General features: G+C 42.1%; 1 protein-coding gene across 3 annotated transcripts; it reads left to right on the top strand.

Moving 5' to 3' along the window:
* The first annotated feature begins 5,490 nt into the window (after positions 1-5,490).
* Positions 5,491-24,100, top strand: TRIM36 (tripartite motif containing 36). 3 transcript variants are annotated; one of them, XM_061369123.1, is made up of 10 exons: positions 5,491-5,590; positions 6,462-6,693; positions 14,264-14,601; positions 17,545-17,691; positions 18,708-18,803; positions 19,711-19,964; positions 20,598-20,722; positions 21,283-21,576; positions 21,874-22,171; positions 23,677-24,100. In XM_061369123.1, the coding sequence occupies exons 1-10, from the start codon at positions 5,519-5,521 to the stop codon at positions 24,032-24,034; spliced, it is 2,214 nt and encodes a 737-aa protein (XP_061225107.1). In that variant the 5' UTR covers positions 5,491-5,518; the 3' UTR covers positions 24,035-24,100. The 3 variants fall into 3 exon arrangements, with proteins under 3 accessions (XP_061225107.1, XP_061225106.1, XP_061225108.1); XM_061369122.1 differs by having other exon boundaries at positions 5,504-5,608; XM_061369124.1 differs by lacking the exon at positions 23,677-24,100 and adding an exon at positions 22,580-23,247 and having other exon boundaries at positions 5,504-5,608.
* Positions 24,101-26,608: the final 2,508 nt, after the last annotated feature.

Raw genomic sequence — 26,608 nt, 5'->3', positions numbered from 1 at the left:
AAAGTCACATATGGTCTGGTGAAACCCTGAGATCCATCTGATGTTCGAAAGGTCACTAAATGAGCGTTTTCTTCAGTTGTGGTGTTTCCTCCTACGCCTACTAAAGTTCCCTGGGGATTAATTAATGGCTGGTCTTGGGGCTAATTTTCCTCAGCAATTACTGTTACATCCTCTCCGGTGTCTACTAGCATATCAAGCTGCACTGATCAATTTCCCCAGTTCACTGTTATTTGAATATGTGGTTTTGTTTGCTGAATATCTAATGTCCACATAATATTTGGGTTTTTGTCCTGTGGAGCCGAAGCCTCCACTTCCCCTTTTCTCTGGCCCAGTTCTGGGTGACTGATTTAAAAATGGAATAAGTTGTGTTATAGGTGTGTTCTTAGGGATATGTACTGGAGGGTTCAGAGTCCATATCATTGCCTTAATCTGTCCCATATAGTCCACATCAATTATGCTAGGCAACACAATGATACCTTGCAGCATTATACTAGAACGTTCTAATAACAGGGTACTAAAGTCGTGGCCTAATGGTCCATGGGCATTAAGAGCTACTGTGTGGACAGTAGATGTTATTAATGTGACTTCTTCAGTTGTCACTACATCCACTCCGGCACTTCGGTAAATTTTTGTGGTGAGTTGGTCTAAACACCCTGAAGGTTGTTGTTTAACAATGGGGGTCCACTCACCACATTCAGGGGTATTTGTGTCATGGTGCAGCCCTGACCTGCACTGCGCTTCTGGTTTCCCGATCCCTGCTCAAGGGGTTTGCGCTCCCAATCATATTTGGACCGACACTGATTGGCATAATGATGAACCTCTTCACATCGGGGGCACAGTCCTGGGACCCTGTCTGATGAGCCTTTGGATTTGGCTGCTTTGCCTTTCAGGGATTGGAAGCTAAGGTGACCTAGTTTGCCGCAAACAACATCTTTTATTTGAGGTTCCTAGCAGTTGCATGGTCACAGCAAACATGCCAGCTAACATTGTTTGTTGCTGTTGTAGACAGCCTATGTGGTCTGCAGCCTCTACCATCTCTATTAATGATGCAGATTTTGGCAAGGACAGCAAAACCTTTCTACAGTCCACATTCACATTCTCAATAGACAATTTTAATAATAAAGACTCTTTTGCTTCTGGATGATCTATCTGCCTATCTACAGCTTCTCACAAGCGATCTATAAATTGCATATAGGGCTCATTCTTCCCCAGTCTTATCATGGTAAAATAGACAGGTTTCTTTCCCATTTCCAGATTAGTTGCAAATGCCCTTCACGCTAAGCATGCTGAGTCTCTTAAAATGTCTGGCATCATTTGAGCCTGAACCTCAGGAGCAGTAAATGCACCTGCCCCCATTAGATGATCTACCTGTCCTCCCAGGCGTGGATCACCCTATTGCCGATTTAAGTTTTCTAGAGCCTGCACCTCACACAGTTCTGCCCATCTGTCTTTCCACAGCAACTTTTGGTTTGGTGTTAAAATCAATGCAGGTAATTGATGACAATCCAATGGGGTCACAAGGTGTCCACCCAAGACATTTTCCAATAATGTTCGGGTAAATGGCGATTGTAGCCCATTTTGCATCACAGCTTTTCAAACCTCCTTTACCAGTTCCCAATTGAAGGCCTCATGGGTCCCAGGCTAATTGGGCTGGACCATCACCGGAAATGCAAAGCGAGGGGTTAATTGCAACTTTCCCCCCTTCCTTTATTCTGTCTAAATGCATTTTTCTCCAGCTTTCTCTTATTTTACTCCCTTCATCTTTCTTGTTTTGCTCCCTGCAGCTTGCAGCCATCATCATACTGTCTGAACCCTTTTTACATGAAACTGCAGGCCGCATATGTGGCAATGATGTTACCTTTTGCAAGACCACAGTCCCCTCCTCATCTGAACTTTCCAACTCACTTTCCTCCCACTCTGCTTCACTCTTGTCTGTCTGGACTGCTATTTCCTGTTTTGCTGACTCTCCACTGTGAGTGCATTACTCATTTGGGTCTTCAGTCACTAATACTCCACTGACTTCCTCTGTCACAGTCTTTTCACGATGCACCTTTTTCAGTGTATTGTATATCAAACGCCACGTTGATTGTATATGTATGGCATTTGAGTCACCCCTTGTAGCATGGTCGAAGATCAGATTACCAGCTGTTTTCCAAATTTTACAGTCAAATACACGCAGTGTTTCCGTGGGCAAGTCTTTACTTTTTAAACATGCTAGCAATAGTTCCAAATTGTTTCTTTAATATTTTACTCGTCGTCTCTTTAACATTTATTGTATCATCCTGACTATCATCCTTTCTTCGCTCGAGATATTTGAACCCATCTTCTCTCTTTCCCTCCTGTCTCTCGGCTGCTCACTTGAGTTTTTCTCTGAAGCAGGTGAACCTACCCCTGGAGATTTCTGGTCTGCCCAGTCTGGCTGGCAAGACGATTGTTCAGCCGAAACAGTTCCCTCCAGAGCACGCAGCCGTCTTCTGTGAGTTGCACCTTTCGTTCCGCAATCACGTCAAGGTCATTATTTGAGGGGATTCAAGACATGGACTCAGATTACAAGTCAGAGACCCTTTTACTTCAGATTACAAAGACTATATATGTTTTAGATTAAGTCCACAAGGTCAGAGCTACAATGCACTTGGTTAGCTGCTGCTGTCCACCCGCGCAATACAAGTTTTAATTGGTTAGTCTGCCTTTTCAACATCTTCCTTTCAACCTTCTCCTCACTTCTCAGTTCCTTCTTCTACTTCCTGTTCTAGTCGTCTTTGTTCTGTTTCTTTGCTTCACTTTTCTTGCTCAAGGTTAGTTCCCCAAAGAGGTAAGATTACAGAGTCTTGCTGAAAGTTAGTTCCCCAAAGAATTAAGGTCACTCAGCATACTCTGACCAAGCTCAAACTCCTCTTCTAGAGCAAATTGCATCACTAACGATTTACAGAGGCCAGAATGTGGGCTAAACACCCACTACATCCATCTTGGCAGGAATACCATTGTTGTTTAGGGGAAAAAAGTGTCTCCCTTGTACCTCAGTGCCCAAGATAGTTACGTTAACTCAGGAACAAATCTCACTCTTCATCTTGCATACCTCTGCCATGGAAGCAGTGGCTCTGGCTCTCAGGCAAACCTGGTGCAAGGCAGGCTTCAGCAGTTCAGTCAGAGGAGTGCAGACCAGTTGGGAACTTGCTTAGGCTTGAGCCATGGTTGCAAAGGCTGAATGAAACGTCCTGGAAAGCTTTGGTCTTGGATCCTGATTGCTAAAGGCAGGGGAGGTGTTACAGAACTTGTGAGTGCTTTCGGGTAGGGCTGTGCTGTTTCATTCACTAGGGCCTCAACCACTCTATGTTGTTACATTGTGTAACAATAAGCTTAGGATTTTCATGGCTCATTGAAACCAGGCTGCTTCATCCTTCTTTGAATTGTACTGACTGTTAATGCAAATGAGTGTTTAGGAGACTGCTGTGTACCAGAGATTAAATTAACGAGCCATTGAACCTGAGGTAGGAGGGAAAATAGGATGACAACCCCCACCCAGGTTGTGTTGTGATGCTGTCATGGGAGCTCAAGGCATGCCCTTGACACCTGGTCAGACCCTGCCTGCTGAGGGGCAGGAGAGAATTACAAAGAATGTGTTGACCTGTCTTAACACTTTCCACGTATCACTTCATGTAAAAGCTTTCCCCTGTTGGCAGAACAGGATTCCAGTTGATGCACAAGTGGCTGGAAAGAAAGCAGAAGGGTAGGTCTGACTTGGGTGACTGCGCTGGTCATACTTACTCCTCCTGCAAATGACAGGATCTTCCTTTGGCAGTTGTGCTCTTGCCTTTTCAGTGTGCCAGTGACTCCTAGCTGTTGCTTTTTTCCTCCCAGTACCTTAAAGGTACTGGCAAATGCAGTAGTCCTAGCCTTGGGAAGCATCGAAATGTTAGCAAAAGGTGTGACAGCAGACACAGGAGTTCCACCCTTCCAAAGCTTTCAAGTACCTCTTCATCCTGTAACATCTTAATGTGGTAGAGGAGGTGGTAATTAAAATCATGCTCGAAACTACCCCGAAGCCAGAGAAAATAGGCGCACAAGCAAGCTAAGATGGTAATGATCTATTAAGAGATATAACAAGGAGTCACCAGTATTGACTGTAGCAGTAGTTGGCATTGTGGCCTCTGTGAAGGCTGTAAGAGAACAGTAGGAGAATATGTGCTTCATCCAAGTTTGTCGACACTAGCAAGACCCACCTCTGCTGGCACCTACACGTCTGGCATGCAGTGCAGAATGGCTTGCCTTGCTATGCTACCAAAGACAAAAGTTCTTCATACTGTTTCAAAAGGCAGTAGCAGAGCCTTGTTCTGATCTGTGACCGATAGTTTATTTGACCCCAAAACAATTACAGCCAGTGTCACCAATGGGTAGTGTGCTAATGTAAACAAGGGCTTACAAAGATCTACATCCTTTAAAGCCTGCCTGTAACACCAGGAGATTTGGGGGTAGTAGAGGTGGTTAAGGCAAAATAGTTATTCATATGTCTGCAAATCACTACTCAAAACATAGCTGCAAGGCTGACAACTCATGTCCTTACTAACCCATTCTCCCCACATACTTGGTTAACGTTTCAGTTTGGATATAAATACTGTGAACATTTATAATCAGTTTGAATATAAATCCTAAATATCAGAATTATTTCAAGCACAGTGTTCTGTAATTTTATGAGGGCAGTTTTCCAAAGTAAATGTGAAATAGCATCTTTACATGTGTTCTCTAGGAAGTTCTTTGTAATACCGAATACGCTATACAGTCTCCCCTATTTTCATCATTCCTGAATGTTATTTTTCATTCAAATTTCATGTTCAGGCCACTGAATCCCAGATGTAAAATAATGGCCAAAACCAAAATAAGCCATTCCAAGTGTGTTTGTTTTATTGACTCATATTGAAAGAGTAATTCTGAGCAGAGAAAGGATCTTATGCGTATGTTAGTCTTTCAAACAGGTGAATAGGTCAAATTTAGGGTTTGTCAAACTTATAGCATTTCATCATTCATGTAGTCCAGGCTCCATCCACTTTAATTCACTAAATGTCTGTCCGTTGTGTAGCATTAGGCTACTGTCCGTTTTCCCTCCAAGTTTCCCTCCTGTATGAAGACAGCCTGAGAAAGCTGGGGCTGTTCATCCTGGAGAAGGGAAGGCTGCGTGGAGACCTTAGCCGACATGGTCTAGTGCGAGGTGTCCCTTCCATTGCAGGGGGTTTGGAAGTAGGTGATCTTAAGGTCCTTTCCAACCCAAACCATTCTGTGAGTCTAGGACTCTAGGACTCTGCTCACTCCCCGCCGCTGCGAAGACGGAAGCGGAGTGAGACCAGCAGCGGCTCTCGCAGGCTTTGCACCGCGCTGCCCCCTGCCGGACCCTCCCCCGCTGCGGAAGTGGCGCCGCCGGTGCCAGGTGCTGCTCGCCATTGTGAGCTGGGCGTTGCCTCTGGCCCCGCCCCAGAGCACGGCATTGCCTCCCCGCCTCCGTCGAGGCGGAGGGCGTCCTTTCAGGATGGCAGCTGCAGCCGCGGAATCGCCAGGAGGAGGAGGCGTGGGGATGGAGGGCGACCGGCAGGAAAGCGCGGTGAGAGCTGACAGTGGGGTAGGGGTGTGTTTGCCCTGTCCCCGTCCGGCTAGAGCGGTCCCGACGGCAGTCCGCGTTGTGGGGCAGCGGGCATGGCTCGCACGGGGACCTTCAGCCGGGGCTCGGTGCGCGCAGGGTTTCATTCCCGTGCATATATGTGGTGTAGTTAGACGGCGGGTTGGACAGTCGCGGACACGGGCCAGTGCCGCGGCGAGGAGGTGCCGGTGGGTTCAGGCCCGGGAGCCAGCGCCAGGCGGCTGTGGAGTCGTTAACTTGGCGAAGAGCTGCACTGGTGCACAGGCGGGTCTTTGTGTGTCAAACAAACAAACAAACAAACAAACAAATAATGTTCCTGACTCGAGCTACTAGCCAAATGAAGTCAGAATAGTGTCTCCTTAAATGTGAGTTATAGGGCAGGGAAGCCTGCTGTTGAACCAGCCTGACAGTTTATTTCTTTTTTTCTTCTTTTTTCTTGCTTCTTGAAAAGCAGGTGAGCAAGCAGAATTAAGCATATTCCTATTGTATTGTATTCCTATTGTTAGGAAGTATGGTTGATTTCATCTCACTTGGTCCTTGGGTGGAATTAAGACTACTCCCCTCTTCTTTTTCTTTCCCTGCAATGCAGACATGACCTAAAGATGAACTGAATTTTCCTAGTGGCAGCTTTTGTTTCAGTTGAAATGAATGTTGTCAGTGCTCTCATAAATGTTAATTTATATTTGTTTGCAGGGTTAACTGGAGGAGTGCTTCAAACCAGCTAGAACTGTGCAGCGATTATTCAGCAGAGCTGGGGTTTGGTGACAGACAGCTGTGCCATGCTGGCTCATGTTCTCTGTTCTTACATTTGTTTCTCCCTCTCTCTGTCATGAAGGTTGCCATTAAGGGATTTGAAAGAGAGCTCATCTGCCCAGCATGCAAGGAATTATTCACCCATCCGCTGATCCTTCCTTGCCAGCACAGTATCTGTCACAAGTGTGTAAAAGAAATACTATTTGCATTTGAAGACTCTTTTGCTGATGGAGGTTCCGAATCCTCTAATCAGAGTAGCCCTCGAATTAAAATCTGTTCTAGCATGGACCGAGTTGACAGGATTAGTAGATCAGGTATGTGTCAGGCTTTTTGTGCGTTTTCCTAACTTAATGTATTGGACTGACTTGAGCTGAATGTTATCTGCACTGGTAAAATGTCTGAGGCAGTTAAAGAGATGATGACTTAGAGATAGTGCAAGTCTTATCCATTCTGTGGCAAGAACAATGGGGATATTTTCAAGGACAATTCACTTTATTTTGTAGATAATATATTTGTCTTTGTGGCATCCTGTAAATCTCTGTGACCATTGTGTGGTTTTGTTCCTGTGTTTCAGTTACATTCAGTAGTGTTGAGATGCAGATTTCAGCAGTTTTATTGCCTATCAGTAGTACTGTTGAGGTGATTCTCTCAGGTTTCAGCCAGCCTGAATTCATTAGTGCCAGCTTCCATCTGAGCCTCCTGCAGACTGTGCACATGGTAGTTTTGTCCCACCTGTTTCATTATGCTTACAGTAAATAATTTTCCATAGATGATGTTCATTGCGGAACTGGGGACAAATGACTGTAAGAAAACTGTACCAACAGTCTCCTTCAGCATGGTCTGCTCAAAGGAGTGCTTGGCTGTCAGGCTCACACTCATTGTGGGTTCACACTAGAAATATTCTTACAGCTGTCTGTATAATCTATGGATAAGGTGATCTGTTTTTACATAGATAAATTGAAAGTGCTTTCTGCATGCTGTACTTCTTGAAAGAAATGTGATCTTGGCCTTTACGCTTCCTTCTGACATAATTATCCCCTTTAAAACCAGACTCCGCAATGCTCTGGATAAGTTGTCCACAAGACAAACTCTAAAGCTGTATCTTGCATTTCCCATATTACTAACATTCATCTTCCCAGCTTCCAGAGTTCAGATGTTTTATTTCCTCCGCTTCTCTTATACAACTCCTCAGTTGTTAATACTGGTACTCTTCCAAATCAGTTTGATGAGTGAATGTTGTGCTTGCTGTAGCAGGGCTGGTTGAAGCTTACAGGATTTGCGCGAATCCCCAAACTAAATGGCTAGTTATCTGCATTACAGTCCTATTTTATGGATGTGGGGTGCGCAGTCCCACAGCCACTGTTTAGCTCTGCATACATGTCAGCTGTTTTCTAACTGCAGTGTTACGTGACACTTGAATGAATAGAGCCTACTGGTGCCTGCCTTCTCCCAGATCCAAGCCTATTCCCTTTTTCCTCAATAAGCATAATGTTTTGGCATGGTATGGATGCATAACTGACATCATTCCTGGCTTCCACAGATTTATGTTTTTACAACGTGAACATCAGAGTAGTTAGGGAGTGGTAGATCTACTGTGGGCAGCCTGACCTCCCTGTGAAGGCTGTGGCTTGTGGAGTGTGGGAGAATTGGACAGGCTGCCTGTGGGGAGAAGCCCCCATGCTGCCTTCTGCAGCATAAGTGAGGAGGTAATGCTTTATCTCCCATCAGAAGCTGCTCATCTTGCTCTCATTCAGGCAGTGATCTAGAGTAATATGTCCTGCACATGGTGCCGTGGGTCAGTGTGCCCTGTGCTCAAAGGAGGCCATGCTCCCTTGAGAACCTGGCATTTAAATATTTCAAGATAATGCAGTTTCAGTTTGCGGTGCTGCCATAGTTATTGGCTGCTGTTAGAGTCATAGAATCATAGACCTATCCATGGTGTTCCTGCCTGCCATGAGATACGTGCATGCGAATTGTTGTTGGGGTTGTAATCTTTGAATCCACAGTAGCCTGCCATCCCAGCAACTGATCTGAAGTTATCTGTGTCATCTTCTCATCAGACCTACTAGTTGGGGGAGATTAATGCTTTCCTAAAGACTTCATACCTGTTGATGAGTAGTAGCAAGAGAAGGTTGAGACATGAAAATAACGGGCTTCCCTCTCTTCCCTCAAAGAGTGTTGGGCAGATGCACACCACAGGAAAATTATCATCTCAGACAGTTCACATTTGCAAACTGGAAAACATATGGAAATGGGAGCTTTAAAGAATGTATTTGGATAGTCAGGTTCAACTGTGTTCACTTCTGATGTTGCAGCCAGAGTTCCCTTGCTATGTGGGGTGTGAGATTTGTGCTCAGACATTTGGTACCAGTAATGTTCAAACAGCTCACAATTTATATTTCTACAGTTCTTGTCCTGCATCTGAAGCACCCACAGTGTGCATTGCCTCAATTAATTCGTTTTATGATACTCAGGGGATTTGAAATAAAACAGCTCCTTAAGAGAGGAAAAGTACAGGAAACATCCAAAGTGGGGCCTCACATAGAACAAAAAACCCACTAGAATTTCTGGTAGGCTTGTGCAGGGCATGTTACTGCCAAAACACTGTTATACTTGAAAATGTATATGACAACTTCCTGTTGTGGGTTTTTTCTTTTTTCCCACTTAAGGGGATCCCTACTATCTCCATGAGGAGTATCATCTATTTAAAATGATTTTGGCATTTATATTCTTATGATGCCAGAAGAAACTTGTCCATGTTTTGTATTTGCTGTGAACACAGATCTCACATTTACAAATACAATTTATTTTAATGTAAAAACTCTCCATTTCTCAGTTGAAAGGGACTATATGTGCTTCTTCAAATCTAATGTGTTGGTTAAAATAAAACCCAACAAACCAACCCACTGTTTATGTTGTATATAAAATAATTTTTGATAAAAAAAAAGTATGTTGCATATAAAATGAAAATAAAGGCTATTTCTTATTGCTCATCCATTTTCTGTAATCTTAGTTTAATTACAGTCTTGGTGTAGTTAAAGAGTGTAATGTGGTTATGGTGACACTTGTGCAGATGGACAATGCAGAAACAGAATGTCAGAAATACCTCTCCCTGCGCCCTAGCCCAAGTCTCTTCTTTCTCCCTTTTTCTGTTCTGCTTAAATACTACAATTGTTTCACCTCCTAGGGAATTAAACATTCTTTCCTTTCAGCCCTGCAGGAGTTTTAACAGCCACAGGAGAGAAAACAGTTGATGCTTTTTATTTAAACCATTGTAAACCAGTGGTATATCTCATTTTTGGGTTTCTAAATGGCTTTCTGTTCATTGTTCACAGCTTCACAGAGGAGGTCTTTTGGGTGGAGAGGTAGAAGTGCTTTCTTTCTTGTATTGGCTAGAGGTAGTCTAGCATTTAGATCTCAAGTTAAATACTGTTGGTTAGCGTATAGCTTTTTGTCAGTGGTCATGTCCACAAAATTGCTTTTGCAGTGAGCAAAGGTACAGCAAAGGACTTCTATAAGGAAAGCTTTTCATTCTGTTTAACACTGACTTAAAGGTCAACTGGACTGGAATTCAGTTAGGAGTTGAATTATATTTTTATTTCTCTTGTGTCTGAACATACATTGATGGGTGCAAAACCACGTATTCTCTCTTCCCTTTAAAAATAAAACCCCAACAGTCACCCCCCTGCCCCATGCCTTTTAATTTTCAGGAGTTTATATGGTCAAGTTCCAGTGAAACTGCTGGCTTATTGGTAATGAAGTATAGTTATTGAATCAGTCTTTATAACATCGAGAGCTTGTGGTTGGCCATAGCTTTTAAATGGAAGATAATACTGGTTCTTCATTGTATCTGAGCCTGATAAATTTGATAAAAAAGCAGACTGAAATTTGTACTGTGTTAATCTGAATAGTAGCTCTGGATCTGGCAATTTAGCATGGCATATGCATATATGTGAAAACCTACATATTTTAAATTGTGATGTTTGGTGTGCTTAGCGACACAATAGGGTGGAAGGATAGCCAGTGTCTCTGGTTTAAATACATCTTTCCAAAACTGAGCTAGTCTGAGCATTTCAGCCACTGCATGGGCTTGTTAATATTTCTTTGTTTTGATGGGATGCTCTGTCAAAAGTGGCAGAAATCCCCACAAAGCTCCAGGTTGCCATAATATTGGCAGGCACACAAGCAATCCATAAAAATACTGTGTCCTTCGAGAAAGACATGAACTGAACTAAACACAAACCTGAACTTCACACTCGGTGGAGGACAGGAAATGGGAAGAAGGTTGAATTGCCTCAGTTGAAGACTGAAAGTGTCATAAAACAAAGATACTGTAGGACACCATCAGAGCTCTTGGGAAGCTGTCCTTATTTGCTCTTTTTGCAGAAAGCACCCTTGATTTGTGGAAGATAAGTGTCTGAAAAATGACATTTTACAGCTAATGACTTACCTCATGTTTGTTAGATGCCTTTTCTTTCTTCCTGAAAATCATTCCAAAAAATAGTAACTGGGGGGGGGGGGGGGGGAGGGGGAAGGTGGCAATATGCATTAATATATTTTTAAAAACTTACATGAGAATCCAGTTGACTTTTAAAATATTTATTTATTTATTTATTTAATTCTCACCTATTTAACTTCCATGTCTTCCCTAACCGTAGAATTCTGGTGATCCTGCTTACTTGAAAAACACAATTTTATCTTTAAGATGTCTTACCCCTTTGCAAACAATCAGCTAGAGATTGGGCTTTTCAACATTTTAAGTGTTGGTATAACTTCTCTGGAAGATTTTTTTAAATGCTGTCTTTAAAAGACATACTTAAGATTGTTCTTTGACTTTAGTCTGCCATCTCTATTGCAGTATTTGAGTTTAGAGTCTAAGCAGGAGCATACCTTGCGCTAATTTTTTTAGTTAGTGATTGAGCTGTTCAGTGCAAGTGGAGCAGTCTGTTTGCAAACCACAGCAGAAAATTTCCTTTGAGGATTCCTGATGATTTCACAAATTTCGTACTTGTATGTTGTAAACCAGATTGGCCAACTGTAAAAAAGAATGTAGTGAGAACCTAAATTTCTCTGATCTGCACAGCTAATATGACTACAAAATCCATGGGTTGCCGTTCTGCTTTGTATATAAGCAAATTCAGTTTTAGGAAACTGGACATAAGGCAGATAAGAAAGATAGTACTCTAAGCACTGCTGAAGAAATAATTTTGTTTTTTTTTTTTAATATGAGTGTAGAAATCCTATAAGCAGAAAGCAGACTAATTCTTACTGCATGTTAGTTAATATTACGACACTTACTAGGCAAAAAAGAGGATGTTTCCATACTGTGAGAATTTAGTTGGCAGAGAATACTGAGGAGCTTAGCAAGTAAACTTCCATGGTTTAGAACAGGGTGCGGAGAAACCTTAGTTGAGTGCTGTCAGTGAAAAGGGATGAGACATCTGAAGGTACACAGGACTTCCTTGGTACTGGGTTGCTTTCTGTAAGCAGTGTCACCAGTTGCAGAGCTTACAACTGGTCTGCCACGTTTTTGTTGTACTAGGGGCAGAATGGAAGGCCTCCATTAAAATGCTACTGAACTCACCTTTTGTTTAACAAATGCCCCTTCCGTGTTTGAACCGCTTGAACCAGACTTGAAAAGCATGCTGCTGGATACAAACTTCAGATTATATTGCTAAACTTGACCACTGCAACCATGTTTTTTTCTTTTGCTGTCTTGCTTTGTCTTTGCTTGCTTTCTGCTATAGCATACTGGTTGTAGGCAGTCCCTGTACATATGACACTGTATCATTATTTTATTAGTTTTTGCAAATATAAGTGTTCTGGGTTGCTTTCTGTAGTTGGTGACAGCATGGCACTGCATGTGAAATCATCTCTGGTTAGGCCATTGTAGAAGTCTGTGAAGAAGATCTCTCTGTGTTCTTGTGTGCTGTGCTAGCATGGAGCATACATTGGAAATACGGAAATATAGTTTTGTGTTTCACTGCTGTTGCTGTGCATTGCATGTGTGTGTTGCTATGTATGTGAAGTTACAGGTACTGCAGGATGTGCAGTTGGGCAATTAATTCAGTTCAAGTAAGTACTAAACCAAAATCTCTGCTTCCCTTAGCCAGAGAGTTGTATGCCGGTTCCTTGTGCCCCCCATACTGTTCTGTAAATGCAGTCCAGTTTGTCCAGTCAGAACCAACAGAAAGGCATGAGACCAGCGAGGTTGGGGACTGCCAGCTTGTATGCATTTGCTCATGCTCTGGTTGTTACTTCTTGAGTGACAGTCATGCATAACTACTATGGGGCACATTTGAAAGGTACTTGAAGGAACTGGTTCCTTACAGGAGTACTGGTTTGTGGGTGGTTTGGGGTTGTTTGTTTGTTTGTTTATTTTTTCCTTTTTGTGTGGTGGTTTGTTTTCTTGTTAGATTTTTTTTGTTTGTTTTTTTACAGAGACTGGATAGGAGGGCACATGCTAGACATGAGAGGAAGGGAGGTTTCAGATTGTTGTGTTAAGCAGCCAGAGAAGTGGCACAAAGCAAGTGTCTTCTGAGTAGTACCAAAGGACACTTCAAAAAGAGATGAAGCATCATCATTTCTGATAAGATACTGGCTAAACACAGATGAAGAAGAATCAATTTCAACCCAGAGAATTCAGCTTAAAGTCATGCCTCAATTTACGAATCTGTTAGGTATAACAACATTAGGTATAACACCATGCAGTCCTCTCAAAGTGGTCTTAAAACCACACTCCAGCTACAGAAGATGGGTTTTTTTTCATTTGTTTCTTTGTCAGAGGAAGCTGAGAGGATGCATGTCAAGCCTTAACACTCACCCAGCTTGCTTCAGAAATACATAAAGGCACAGCTGTGCTCCTTGAGTTCATGTGTGGAATGCCCTCCCTGTTTGATAGCCTCAAGATCATTACCCTGTAAATAGCTTTGGGTTTGTGAGCCATCCCCTTGATTAGGCTCCAAAGGCTCCTCAGGCTTGCAGCTTTACTTGAGCCTTTGATCACTTTAGTTTGGATAGGAGGGGAAATTTTTCATAGCTGGTAGGAGTGCAGCTTCTCTGCTGTTCCTTTTGAAATGCAGAGAGATGTAACACCCTATGTAACTGCAGATCTGTGGTTCCCCAGTTCAAGGTAGAAGAATCTTCTAGACATAACCATCTCAACATTCCCTTTGGTGTTTTGGGTTTTATCAAGGCCATTCAGCAAGAGTCAAGTCAGCCTCTGCCTGTTTTTTGGCTGAGATGTCATGCTGGTAATATCTAGTTCTCGTTTTCCTTCTTGAGTTTGATTATTTTTTTTTTGTTTTGGGGGACTGTTGGGTTTTTGGTTTGTTTTTTTTTTTTTTTTTTTGGGGGGGGGTGTTTGCTTTTTAATGATGTTTCTTGGATTGAGACAGATAAATTCAACCCAGGTTTAGGTTGCTTTAGGGAGCAAGCTTTAGGGAGCTCAAAGTTTGCTATGTTTGTCTGGGAATAATTAGTTTCACTCTGGGAATAAGCGTCTTTTACTTCACTCTGTTACAAAGCTGTTGCTCTCTCTATGGCCAGCCAGTTAGCCTAAAGCTAAAATTTTTCTGAAGGTTCTGTGTTCAGCATTTTGAAAGGCTGCAGTTTGAATGTATCTAAAACTAGACAAAGACAGGATTGGAATAGCTAAATTAAGCTTACCACAGAATTAATTTAAGAGTAGTACTTTATAATGTCCCTTGGACTCAGACATTTCACTAACTTGTTATGGTAAATGTATTTTCTTTGGCTTGGCAGACTGCATATGAATTGGTAATGTAGTGTTTTGGACACTGTGCTTTGATAGTTTGGAATTGGTTCATAAATTCCTGTGCTTCTCCATTTAAACATCTTCTGTTTATGCTACTCCTAAATCAGGTGTCTACCCAGGCAGAAAGCGCAATTCACTGACACCTAGATCTAGCCTGTTTCCTTGTCCGGGATGCCAGCAGGATATTGATCTCGGAGAACGTGGCATCAATGGCTTATTTCGTAACTTTACTTTGGAAACCATTGTGGAAAGATACAGACAGGCAGCCAGGGCAGCCATTGCTATTATGTGTGATTTCTGCAAACCTCCACCTCAAGAGTCTACAAAGAGCTGCATGGACTGCAGTGCAAGCTATTGTAATGAATGCTTCAAAATACACCATCCTTGGGGAACTGTGAAAGCCCAGCATGAATATGTTGGACCAACTACCAACTTCAGACCCAAGGTAAGTATACCATATCTTACAGGATTTGCGTTGCAGCGTTTACATACATAGAGCTTCAGGTGTATCTGTGCAACAGTTGATGCTCTTTAGGATTTACTGCTGTTATTTATCGAGTGCACCATATGCCTTTGTTAGTCTTGATGCTCAAGTGGTTGTTGTTGGAAATGACATTGAGAAAATATTTGTAGGGGACCCTAAAAATAAGAATTTATTATTTTGTTCTTTTTGGAGTTTTTTTTGTGTTTTTTTTTTGTTTTGTTTGGGTTTTTGTTGTTTTGTTTGTTTGTTTGTTTGTTTTTAATTTTGGAGAATGGATTGTGGTATTTGTGATTTGAATCCTTTTTTTCTTTTTTTTGGAAGACTTGATGATCTTGAACATCTAGAGTGGCAGTAATTTTTGGTAGAAGTCAAGTTAAGGAGGATGCCTGGGTGGGTAAGCTTAAAAACCCCAACACAATTGGCCTCCCCTACCCCATTAATGCAGGTTCCCTTTGGATGTTCTGTGCCTGAGTTTGATCTACCACAAAGCATCTTCTTCCTCTCCTCCTTCCTTGCGTCTAGCAATAGCAAAAGGTGCAGTTTAGATCTCTGCTGGTTTCACACTGTTGTTTTTTTCTTTTCCTTAAGCTGTAGCAGAAGAGAGAAGTGTAATGGGCAGTTTTCTGCTTTACACAGTGCTGTTGCTGTTGCTGTTGCTGCATTTGGACGGAAAAGAATATTTAAAAAGTGCAGTTACCTTTGTCTCTTCTGCTGAGTGTTGTGCAGAATGTGGCAACGCCCTGCTCAATTTAATTACATGACATGAGGAATTGTCACAGCTGCCATGTGCCTAGCAAGGGACCAGTGTAGATCTTAATGTCTGACCACTCTGTGTGCTGGTGGCCAGTGACCTCACTGGGGGTTGCACATATGTCGGAAATGCTGATGTTCAAGGAGTCCTGATTCATTTTGATTAAATTAAGTAAATTTGATTAATGTGCAATGCATAACTTAACTAGTGACGTACCTTTATTCTGAGGCTGGAAAAATTTGAACCTCGAAAGTTAGGGAGCTGACAGTGAACATCCAGAAGTCCACTTAGTGCTGTTTTTTTTAAGTCTAACACCTTAATTACAGTTAAGAACACGCCTGTGCTTTACGTGCTTTAATATGTGCTAGCACACAGCTATCTTTGTGAAATGTCTGTATGTTGGATAAACAAGTAAGCTGAAAGTGTGCATGTTGTCTTCCAGTTCCTAATCTAAAATGCAGTAGAGTACCTTAAAACTTTGCTTCTATGATATCTAAGTCCTCACTGCTGCAACATTCTTACTTAAAGGAATTCTGCATGCCTACATACAGACTAATTTGGGTTTAAAAGTCAGTATCTGAACTCTGCTGAAGTAGAGCAAAGGAGGGAAAAGTAGTTTAGATCATCCTGATGTATCAACTGTGTGTAATTAGCTTTTTAAATCACGTTAAGACACATGCACTGTTTAAAAACAAACAAAACCCCTCAAACTTATTAGAAAGAAAAGTGCATTTTTTCACTGCACTGCATCGCTAAGACCTGAACTGAATGCAGAGAGTATTTGCTGGTCTCCCAAACGATATTCCCAGTCATCACTTGAATTTACAGCCAGATTGAAGAACACTTTGTAATGTGTGGTGGGGATAGGAGAAGCACGTAGTGGGCTGATCTTGAAATTTTAAAGAGCTAAACTAGGTAATCTGCTGATCTCTTCTATCTTTAGCTTGCAGGCTGTAACTCTTGCTTATATGATGAAGCGAATAAAAATGCATGGCTTCTGTTAGGTGTCACTATGCACTGCTGTGGAAAGCACAAGCCTATGATAACATTTCAGGCTTGAAATGGTTTGCAGTTTTAGCTTACTGTGTCCGTATCTATGCTACTCAAAATTTTCTGTTTCAGTGCCCTTTGCTGTTTGTGGCTCTTTTTTTTTTTTTTTTTTTTTTTGGTGGTGCAGGGGGGTTTTTTGAAGGGGTGTGATAAAAGATTATACTTTTAAAGCTTGACTACTGACACTCCCGTGTCACTCTTCTCCTTGACTTGAAACTGAACAGCTTTATCAAGAGCTCTTCTTTGGTTAACATTGAGGAGACAGAGTCAGATATTCTTTTTAGTGTTCTGGGATGAGGCAAAGGTTTAGGTTTTTCTAACACTCCCTCTCCCTCACTTTAGATGGTTTTATCTGTTGCTTGAGTTTGGAGTTGAGCAGCAATTGTTTTTCCCCCCTTAGAGTAGTTATTTCAAGATACTTAGTCTTTGAAAGATGATTTTTAGTAAACACCAGTTTTTCACAATGCTGTTCAAACTGATGCTGGAATTAGTGCTAAGGAGGAATAACTAAAGAAAGACAGAAAAATAGCAACCCTGGGGCCTTTTGTCTTTAAAATGGCTGTGACTGGTCACGGTGGCTGCATTTTGTTTGTTGCTCTGAGATTAATGGCTATGTGACTGATCAGTCTTGCTTAAACTTAGATGATGGCAGTATTATGTCAGCTCTTGCTTTAACAAACGGTTCATAGCTGTTTCAAGAGATCTTGTTGTGGACATGGTCAAATTTGAAAGGGTGTGCTATATATTGCATTTACAATTACAGCTGTGAAGAACAGTGTAGGGAGCTTGTGGCATGCAGACAACTTCAGGGATTAGCAAAGGATTAATTGCAGTATGGAGGCTACACGAAGTTTGCCCAGGCATTGCTACAGGTTTACGCACTATAAACCTTGTGAAGTTGTATGCATTCATCTGCTGGCTTTCACTGGCATGGACAAATATAAAAGGTGGAAGATAAATTGAACATAAAAAAATCCACTGAAGAAACCAGACGCTGCTGTGGGGTGATTGATTTGATGGCTTTTTTAGCACCTCAGTTTTTGGAAGTGCACCTGTACACCTCTGCTCTTATTTTTTTTCCTCCCCTTTTTTCTCCCCCCCAGATTTTGATGTGTCCAGAACATGAAATGGAGAGGGTAAACATGTACTGTGAAATCTGCAGAAGGCCAGTTTGTCATCTTTGTAAACTGGGTGGATGTCATGCAAACCACAGAGTAACAGCCATGAGCACTGCCTACAAAACCCTAAAGGTAAAAGTAAATATTGTTGGACGTCACCTTAAGAAGGGAAAGAGTACTGAGCTTCTACTGTAACAGCAAACTCCCTCTGGCAGGAATCCAGGATGTGTGTTTAGTCAGGAAGCATGCTGTTGTGCAGTATCTGTTAACGTATATATTAGTGTGACATAGCAGGTCTGAGAAACTAAGCTGTATTTTCTATGAAGCTTGAAACATAACCCCTTAAAAGTGCTTCCACATTAGTCAACTGTACAGCAGGACTAATCAATGCAGAAGGTTGAAGCAGTTAATACTCGACAGTCTAGGTTAGCTGGTACTTTAGAGGCACTCTTAAAAAATTTGCATATGAGGTTTTGTTGCTACCTTGTATGTTTCTAAAATTGCACAGCTGTTGATTTCCTAAGCACAGTAGAACAGAGAAGACTTGCAAACATTGCTTTGTTAGTAAAGAATAATTGCAGCTACCTCCTTTTCTTCCTTAACGCTCTTGCTTTCAGGGGGGGAAAAAAGAGGACCAGCCCCTGCCTGCCTTCTGCTCTTTTGGCCTGCTTGCCTGTTTGCAGGGCTTTTCCTGTATGGCTGTTAACTCTTGCAACTAAAGAAGTGCAGACAAACTCAAAAGTTTGTGCTTTGAACCACTCGCTTTTCTAGCAACTCTTACTACAAATGAGTTAATAACTAATGAGGCTTTTCTGTAAATTTTAATAACATCTTGAACCATCGTGTTCCTACCTAAGAGAGGGTGACTGCTGTGGCTGAGGAGGAACATACAAGCAAGCTGAGGCTGTTATCTCTTGTCCTCAGAGGCTTTGCTCCCAGTTCTGCTCACAGCAGTGGCCTCATGTCTGTGTGCAGTTATCACACGTCACTGATCAGTTCTGCATGGGGTTGCTGCTCGTAATTGGTGACAGATTTTTGTCCCTTGTGTAAGGAGATAAACTGAGCAATGACTGGATGACCTGCCTGCACTGGTTGTCAGTTTTGGTGGGATACATTTATGCTTCCACCTTGCTGTTTTATTTTAACAGGAGAAGCTTTCAAAAGGTATTGAGTACCTCATCGGTAAGGAGAGCCAGGTGAAAGCTCACATCACACAGCTGAATCTGCTGCTGAAAGAAACAGAAGTAAGAGCATCTTGTGGTTGTTTGGGGATGGCCCTTCCAGGGACAAGGCAGGAACTCAAATTGTTTTCAGTGAAATGCTTCAAATACCTAGGGATTTTTTTCGGTTAGACAGAGAAACAATTTCTGATCAGTTCGTGCTAGTCCTGAATCGCACATGAGCTAATCCTGAAAGTGTGGGAAATTTGTGCAGCATACAGAGTCAGACGTATTCTTACAGAAGTTAAATTTTGGGTGCTGCTATAAATTTAATTGAAATAAAGCTTATTTGATACTTTAAGTAGTGAGAAGTGGATTAGGCTTAACAGCTTTTGTGTAATCATGGTGCTGTACAATTTATGCTGTCTGTTTGCCTTGAGGATCTGCCTTGAGGGGAAAACCTCCATGAAGAAAAATCAGAGCTGGGAGCTCACATGCAGCATGAAAATGCAGTGGCAGAAATTGCAGGGGCTTGTGTCTGTGCTTGTGTCTTGATAAAGGTTGTCTCCATGCTTTCTGGTTCCTTTTATCCAGTCAGAGGAGACCGTACAGTTCTGAGGGCATATGTGAGAAACTGGGCTGGACCCATGGTTCAGGGTGTTTGGGGAAGATGGAAGAGCATGTAGCTCTTGGACACGCAGACTTCACAGACTAAACTGCTATTTTATAGTGCTTTTCCATGAGCTGTTTAGATAAATGCCATGCATAATCAGAGGAGTACTTTCCTGCTCTTAATTCTTTGTGTTAAAATAGTAAATTCTTACTAGCTTGGGTGCAGTGCTGGTCGCATTTGCAGTGCTGAAGACCATAACAAAGCTTATTAGTCTTGTCTGTCAAATAGATGACTACATTATGACGGTATCTTGAACAATATGTTTCTGTACACAACCACAGTGCTGTGGAATCTAATGTGTCTTTTGTTCCCTCCTAGTTTAACAGTGAAAGAGCTAAACAAGAAGCATTTCAAAGTTTTGAGAAATTATCTCATATCCTGGAAGAGAAGAAATATGCAGCTCTTAGGGCAATTGATGCTTCTAAGAGTTTAAGGCTGGAAAAATTGCAAGCACAAGCAGAAGAATATCAAGGGCTTCTGGAAAATAATGGCCTTGTAGGATATGCTCAAGAGGTGCTTAAAGAAACTGATCCATCTTGTTTTGTTCAAACAGCAAAACAACTTCATGCCAGGTATCTTGATTATCTTCTGTTTGAGGTACAGATACTGTTCTAGGATGTCTGGTCAGTCATACTCTTTTGACACCTGCTAGCGAAGTAGTGAATACAGTACCTTGTATTACAGAGGCTGGGGAGATGATCCCAGTACCATTCAGCAGAAATTACTACATTACAGTGTGCGTTAAGGAGCAGCACACTAGAGGAGCTCTGTCCTGCTAACCCCCAGCCTTGTTCTGCAGTGGAAGGGCAGCACATTCAGATCACTGACTGGTTCCTTAGAGATTGTACCAGGTATTTGTAACTTAGCATAACAGGTCTCTTCTGGCTTTAAACTCTTTGATCCTAACAGTCATTCTCCAATTAGCATTTCACCCCTATTTTGTTCTTTGAACATAATGACCCAGATTGCTAAAATGTTCTGCCAGCTGAAGATTACCCATGCCTTATCTTTACACTGATGCAGAAAAGGCCTTTAAATTTTTGCATTTGAATTCTGTCCAGAAACACAGGCTTTCTGAGTGACTTGTAAACATGTACATGAAAATATATATTTTTTTCTTTTTTAAGATTTTATTACTTCAAGGAATGCACACATGTGAATTCCCTTTTCTCTCTTTTGCCATCCCCCTGTTTCTGTGTTTTCAGAATCCAGAAAGCTACTGAATCTCTGAAGAGTTTCAGGCCCACAGCTGAAAGTACTTTTGAAGACTTTGTGGTGGACATAGCCAAGCAAGAATTGATCCTTGGTGACTTGACATTCCATTCCAATGGTAAATTGTGAGAGCATCAGGTTTTTCTCAACTTATGGCTTTAAGGACTTACCTGGAAAGAGGTAAAACCAATGCAAGACTGCAGTTGCAGAGCTCAGTCTTGTAACTTGCATTGTGCCTTCTGTGCCTGTAACCCACAGGGCAGCAATGCTAGCTTCAGCATTGATAAAGAAGCCAAGATGCCATTGCATTCAGTACCAGTTTACATTGGCTTCCAAACTACTGTAGTTAATTGATACTAGGTTTTCCTAGAAGCTTTTTTTTGCATGACAGAAAAGAATAGGTTTTTATAAGGTCGTAGATTTTGGGGGGGGGGGGGGGGTTTGGTTTTTTTTTTTTAGCTGCCAGCAAAAATAAATAACACGACTTTGAAAGTAAAAACAGGAAGGTATTTAAGTGCATGAACACAAATATCCTCATCTGCACCCTTTGAGTGAGTTAGATACCCCACACATGAACACATAGTGCTATAGCCACTCAACAAAGGGCTTGTATTGTTAATTCTAAACCAGTATGTATCTGTATTTGATTTCTTCTCTCCTGAATGTCTGTCATTCCAGGTCTGGAAATACCAGAAATAAATGAATTGCAGAGCAGAATGTACAACAAAGCTCTGATCAGTTGGGAATGGCCTGGGAAGAGAGATGGAGCTGATACGTATGTTCTTGAATATCATAAGCTTAATAGAGAAGAGGAGAGTGCAGTGTGGCAGGAGATTGAAGTTTGCAGCAAGAGCAAAGTTATATCTGATCTTGATAACGACAGCAGCTATGCCTTCAGAGTACGAGGATATAAAGGGTCCATCTGTAGTGCTTGGAGCCGAGAAGTTATTTTACATACACCTCCAGCTCCAGGTATTGGGTTTTCATATGTCCACAAGGTGCTGAATATGTGTCTTTTGGTGTTTAAAGCTGTAGGTAGTTTCCAGTAGCTCAGAAAGTTCTGCTGTACTGTTACCAGTTGCATGAATGTTTAGAAACATAAACAGGTTAAGTAGGTATCATACTGAGATTGTGCTAGCTTTCATGGTATTTCTGGCAGCCTTTAAAAATGAGAAATTCTAATACCAGTATGACATAAGTTATAGTTTATAAGCACAGAGGGTCAGATACTTAACTAAGAGGAAATTTTTTGGGATACTGTTTTTTCAGTTTTCAGTTTTCTTTTTGATGACAAATGTGGGTACAACAATGAACATCTCCTGCTGAACCCAAGGAGAACCTCTGTGAAAAGTAGAGCTGGATTTTCTCTGCTGTTGGGATCTGAGCGTGTGCAGACTGGATGCTATACGACCCTGGATTACATCATTGGTGACACTGGAGTTACCAAAGGGAAGCACTTCTGGGCTTTTCATGTGGAACCCTATTCATACTTGGTGAAAGTGGGAGTTGTCTCTAGCAACAAGATGCAAAAAATGTTCCATAACACCCATGATGTGATCAGCCCAAGGTAAATTTTAGACTCTTTTTTTAATTCATGTTTTAAATAAGGAAATGTATTTTGAAAAAGAGGAAATCTGGTGTCCATTAGTATACAAGGTGCACCTTATCAGTGGCAAGTGGCTTGAAGGACATGGTGTAAGCAGGTGGTCCTTTTCATCCCATGCTATTAGTGCAAAGATTTCTAATTATTCAGAGTCCTACTTTGTTTCTTTCTGGGAAAGAAATCGGGTTCCTATAGATATCAAGGTGTGACAGCTAAAGCAAGAAGGTAGGAAAAAAAGGCAGCAGTTGCAAGACTGGAGCAATACTTAATTATCAGTAGTAAGACTCTTCCTTAATTCTCTTAGCATACTAGGTTTGGCAGTCATTCAGAGGTACAGTGTTCATTGTGCATATCTGTGTATCTTTGCTGTAGCTTGTGTCACGGTGGATTCCAAGTCACTGGCTTGTCCCAGGCTATGTCTTCTACTTACGTTAATGGAGTGATACTGAGCACAAGCCAAAGAACAGTGGACAAACCTGGAAGAAACTGTCCAGTTTTCAGTTACAGTAAGCCTGGATGTGTCTAGGAACTGCAGGCTGGGACACTGGCTCCTGGGGGATTCTTCAGTTTTTCAGGAATCTAAAATATAAACTGGCTTCCTCCTGTGTAGCATCTCAAAAGCATAAAAATGCCAGTGTCTTGAGCTGCTTAAAGTCGGGTGGAGACTTTTTGCCAAGTGACAGAGTAGAAGCTGATTTCCAGACTTCTTTCTTCTTTTTCCACACAAATATCTGGAAAAATTTAGCTGACCCCCATCCAGCTTCCTCCCAGACAGGCCAAAAAAACCAAATCTAGCTAGGGATTGTCTGCATAGAATAACGTGTGCTTCTCTGGTCTGTCTTCGTCTGGGTACAAAAGTAGGGGGAAAAGCATGTAGACTGAACAAATCTGGCCACAAGCTATCCAGTAAACAGCTGGGAAACGGATTCAGGGAAGTCTCCATGAAGACCACTTGAAGCAATCCAACAGAAAATAAAATCCCCTTAAACCACTGGTTTGTGTTTTGAATTTTAAAGACAATGTAGCAAGCAGCAGCATGGAAAACTTGCAGGACAACAGCGATGTTAAATGTATTTACAAGTGTCATTTAACATTATGTAAATCTGTGATGATTAGTCATATTCATTGTATTTCTTCTTAGGTTAACTCGTTAACTGTAGGTTCATTAATGATTGCCTAGCATGAGGACATTTAGTACATGAGTACATCCACTCCTTAATAAAGCCTTCTGTGGTCTCGACCCTACAGTCAGGAGTTAACAGTTTAGCTGTTGCTAATTGTTTGAAGTGGCCCAAATGTTCTGCAGCTAGCAAATACATCTTCCCTCCTGGGTTATGTATATTTCTACCCCACAAGGTTTGACAGGTGATAGCATGAAGTTACCCATCTTTACAAAAGTGTTTTCTCCAGTTCACATCACTGATCCCACTTCAGAATCTGACAGAAGAATGGTTGTTTTTCTGTTCTAGATACGAGCAAGACAGTGGTCACGACAGTGGGAGTGAAGATGCCTTTTTTGACTCGTCACAGCCTTTCCCACTGGTCACATTAGGCATGAAGAAGTTCTTTATCCCCACAACACCTGCTGCTTCCAAGGATGCAGCGAGCAGAATTCTTCCCCTGCCCTCATGCTTGGGCGTCTGCCTTGACTGTGACAAAGGCAAGGTGGGGTTTTACGATGCTGGCAGTATGATATGCCTTTATGAGTGCAAGGTGGACTGCTCTGGCATGATGTACCCAGCATTTGCCTTAATGGGTGGTGCAGCAGTTCATCTTGAGGAACCTGTTATAGCAAAGTACGGGGAGTATGATGACAGTGACATCTAGTGCAGAGATTACGTATTCCCATTGCTGTTTTAAGATGGAAAATAACAACAGAAGAATTCTACCTTAGTTTTCAGTCCTGAGTAATTGTATTCTATATATGTATTGCTCATAAGCCTCTGGACCATGTGTTTTTTAAACACGCAGTCCAGGCACTTTCCACATGAGTGCGAGATGTTCTTCCATGGAGGAACTCTCCTGCCTGTGAGATGCTGTTCTCCACACAATTTTTTCCCAGAGGAAAGCAGGGAAGAAGTTTGACTCGCAACCAAAATTGTTCTTCATGGGTAGAAATCTGACTTTTATGTAACTTAAATCCTTACACAGTTTTGCTTTTAATGAAGTCAAAGCTGACTGTGGTTGCTGTTCTCCGTTCAATACATCTGCCTGAATGCCTCTGAAGGGTCAGATTCTTTCCAGTTAACCCCTGAGTACCTGGGGTTGGACCCTTCAGCACAAAGTGACATCTACAAAAATGTGATATAAAGCAGGGAGAAATCAGAACTGCAGCTGAACATTTGGGTTATATTTGGAAAGAGGAGAGTGAACCAGAATCAGATTGCATGTCATACTCCTTCACTGAGATGGTAAGATAAAACTCTGATCTTACGATCTATACGATCGTAACTATATGATACGCCTTGTATCAGAATTGGTGGCATAAACGCAAGTTTCTTTACTCTTCCAGGCTTTTACTATAAGATACATAGAATCATAAAATCTTAGAATCGTTAGGGTGGGAAAGGACTTTAAGATCGTGGGCAGGGACACCTCACACTAAACCATAACACCCAAGGCTCTGTCCAGCCTGACCTTGAACACCTCCAGGGATGGAGCATTCACAACTTCCCTGGGTAACCCATTCCAGTGACTCACCAGCCTTACAGTAAAGAACTTCTTCCTTATATCCAATCTAAACTTCTCCTGTTTCGGTTTGAACCCATTACCCCTTTTCCTGTCACTACAGTCCCTAATGAAGAGTCCCTCCCCAGCATCCCTATAGGCCCCCTTCAGATACTGGAAGGCTGCTATGAGGTCTCCACGCAGCCTTCTCTTCTCCAGGCTGAGCAGCCCCAACTTTCTCAGCCTATCTTCATACGGGAGGTGCTCCAGTCCCCTGATCATCCTCGTTTCCCTCCTCTGGACTTGTTCCAACAGTTCCATGTCCTTTTTATGTTGAGGACATCAGAAATGAACACAATACTCCAGTTGAGGTCTCACAAGAGCAGAGTAGAGGGGCAGGATCACCTCCTTCAACCTGCTGGTTATGCTCCTTTTGATGCAGCCCAGGATACGGCTAGCTTTCTGTGCTGCGAGTGCTCACTGCTGGCTCATGTTCATTTTTCTCATCAACCAACAGCCCCAAAATAAAATATAATTATATAAAGTACAGTTTTACCTTAAACATCAGAATTTAGAATCCAAAATGAGAAGTGTTTGCATGTGTGAGTGATATAGTACCCAGTATTTAGACAAAAGCAAGTGAGTTATTGATATGAGGAATAATATGTGATCTTAAAAAAAGTCAGGTATTTCTTTTAATACTTCATATAAGCTATTTTTCTTATCTAGAAGCAGCTTGGTGTTTTTTTGTTTTTTTTTTTTTTTTAGCAAGAATGTTAAAAATGCACTGATTAGATTTCATAGAATCATAGAATGGTTAGGGTTGGAAAGGACCTTAAGATCATGTAGTTCCAAATCTGCTGCCATGCACAGGGTCTCCTCAAACTAGACCAGGTTGCTCCAAGCCCCATCCAACCTGGGCTTAAACACTGCCAGGGATAAACCATTTAATCCCACTTCTTTGGGCAACCTGTTCTAGTGCCTCACCACCCTCACAGTAACGAACTTCTTTGTTATATCTAACCTGAACTTCCCTGTTTATGTTTGAACCCATTACCCTTTGCCCCATCATTAAGGTCCCTGATGAAGAGTCTCTTGCTGGCATCCTTGTAGGCCCCCTTTAGATGCTGGAAGGCTGCTACAAGGCCTCCATGCAGCCTTCTTTTCTCCAGGCTTTGCACAACTTTCTCAGCCTGTCTGCATATGGGAGGTGCTCTAGACCCCTGGTCATCCTCGTGACCCTCCTCTGGACTTGCTCCAACATCTCCATGTTCTTCTTATGTTGAGGATGCCAGAACTGCCCCTCTACTCCAAGTGGGGTTTCACAAGGGCAGAGTAGAGGGGCAGGATCACCTCCTTCAACCTGCTAGTCAATATCTTTTTGATGCAGCCCAGGATATGGTTGGTTTCTGGGCTGCGAGTGCACACTGAATCCAGCTCATGTTAAGTTTTTCTTCAGCCAGCACCCCCAGGTCCTCCTTTGCAGGGCTGCTCTGCATCATGTTTCCGTCCAACCTGTAGCTGTTCCTGGAATTGTCCTGGCCCAGGCTTAGGACTTTGCACTTGATCTCACTGAACCTCATGAAGTTCACGTGGGCCCACTCCTCAAGCCCGTCAAGATCCATTTGGATGGCATCCCTTCTGTCTTGCAAATGAACTGACCAGCTTGGTGTCATCTGCATAAGTGCTCCATCCTACTGTTTGTATTATTAGCAAAGATATTAAATAATACTG

This window comes from Neopsephotus bourkii, unplaced genomic scaffold (genome assembly GCF_033783945.1).
Source record: "Neopsephotus bourkii isolate Nb327-2 ecotype Australia unplaced genomic scaffold, CSIRO-AGI_Nbou_v1 NB_1476, whole genome shotgun sequence".
Classification (NCBI taxonomy): Eukaryota; Metazoa; Chordata; class Aves; order Psittaciformes; family Psittacidae; genus Neopsephotus; species Neopsephotus bourkii.
This window is presented reverse-complemented; position numbering and strand designations above follow the sequence as displayed.

Excerpts from the sequence above, each read along its gene's own strand:
- TRIM36 (XM_061369122.1), top strand. The coding sequence starts at position 5,519 with ATGGCAGCTGCAGCCGCGGAATCGCCAGGAGGAGGAGGCGTGGGGATG. Across the intron at positions 19,965-20,597 it reads GCAAAACAACTTCATGCCAG|AATCCAGAAAGCTACTGAAT; the intron begins GTATCTTGATTA and ends CTGTGTTTTCAG. Across the intron at positions 20,723-21,282 it reads CTTGACATTCCATTCCAATG|GTCTGGAAATACCAGAAATA; the intron begins GTAAATTGTGAG and ends CTGTCATTCCAG.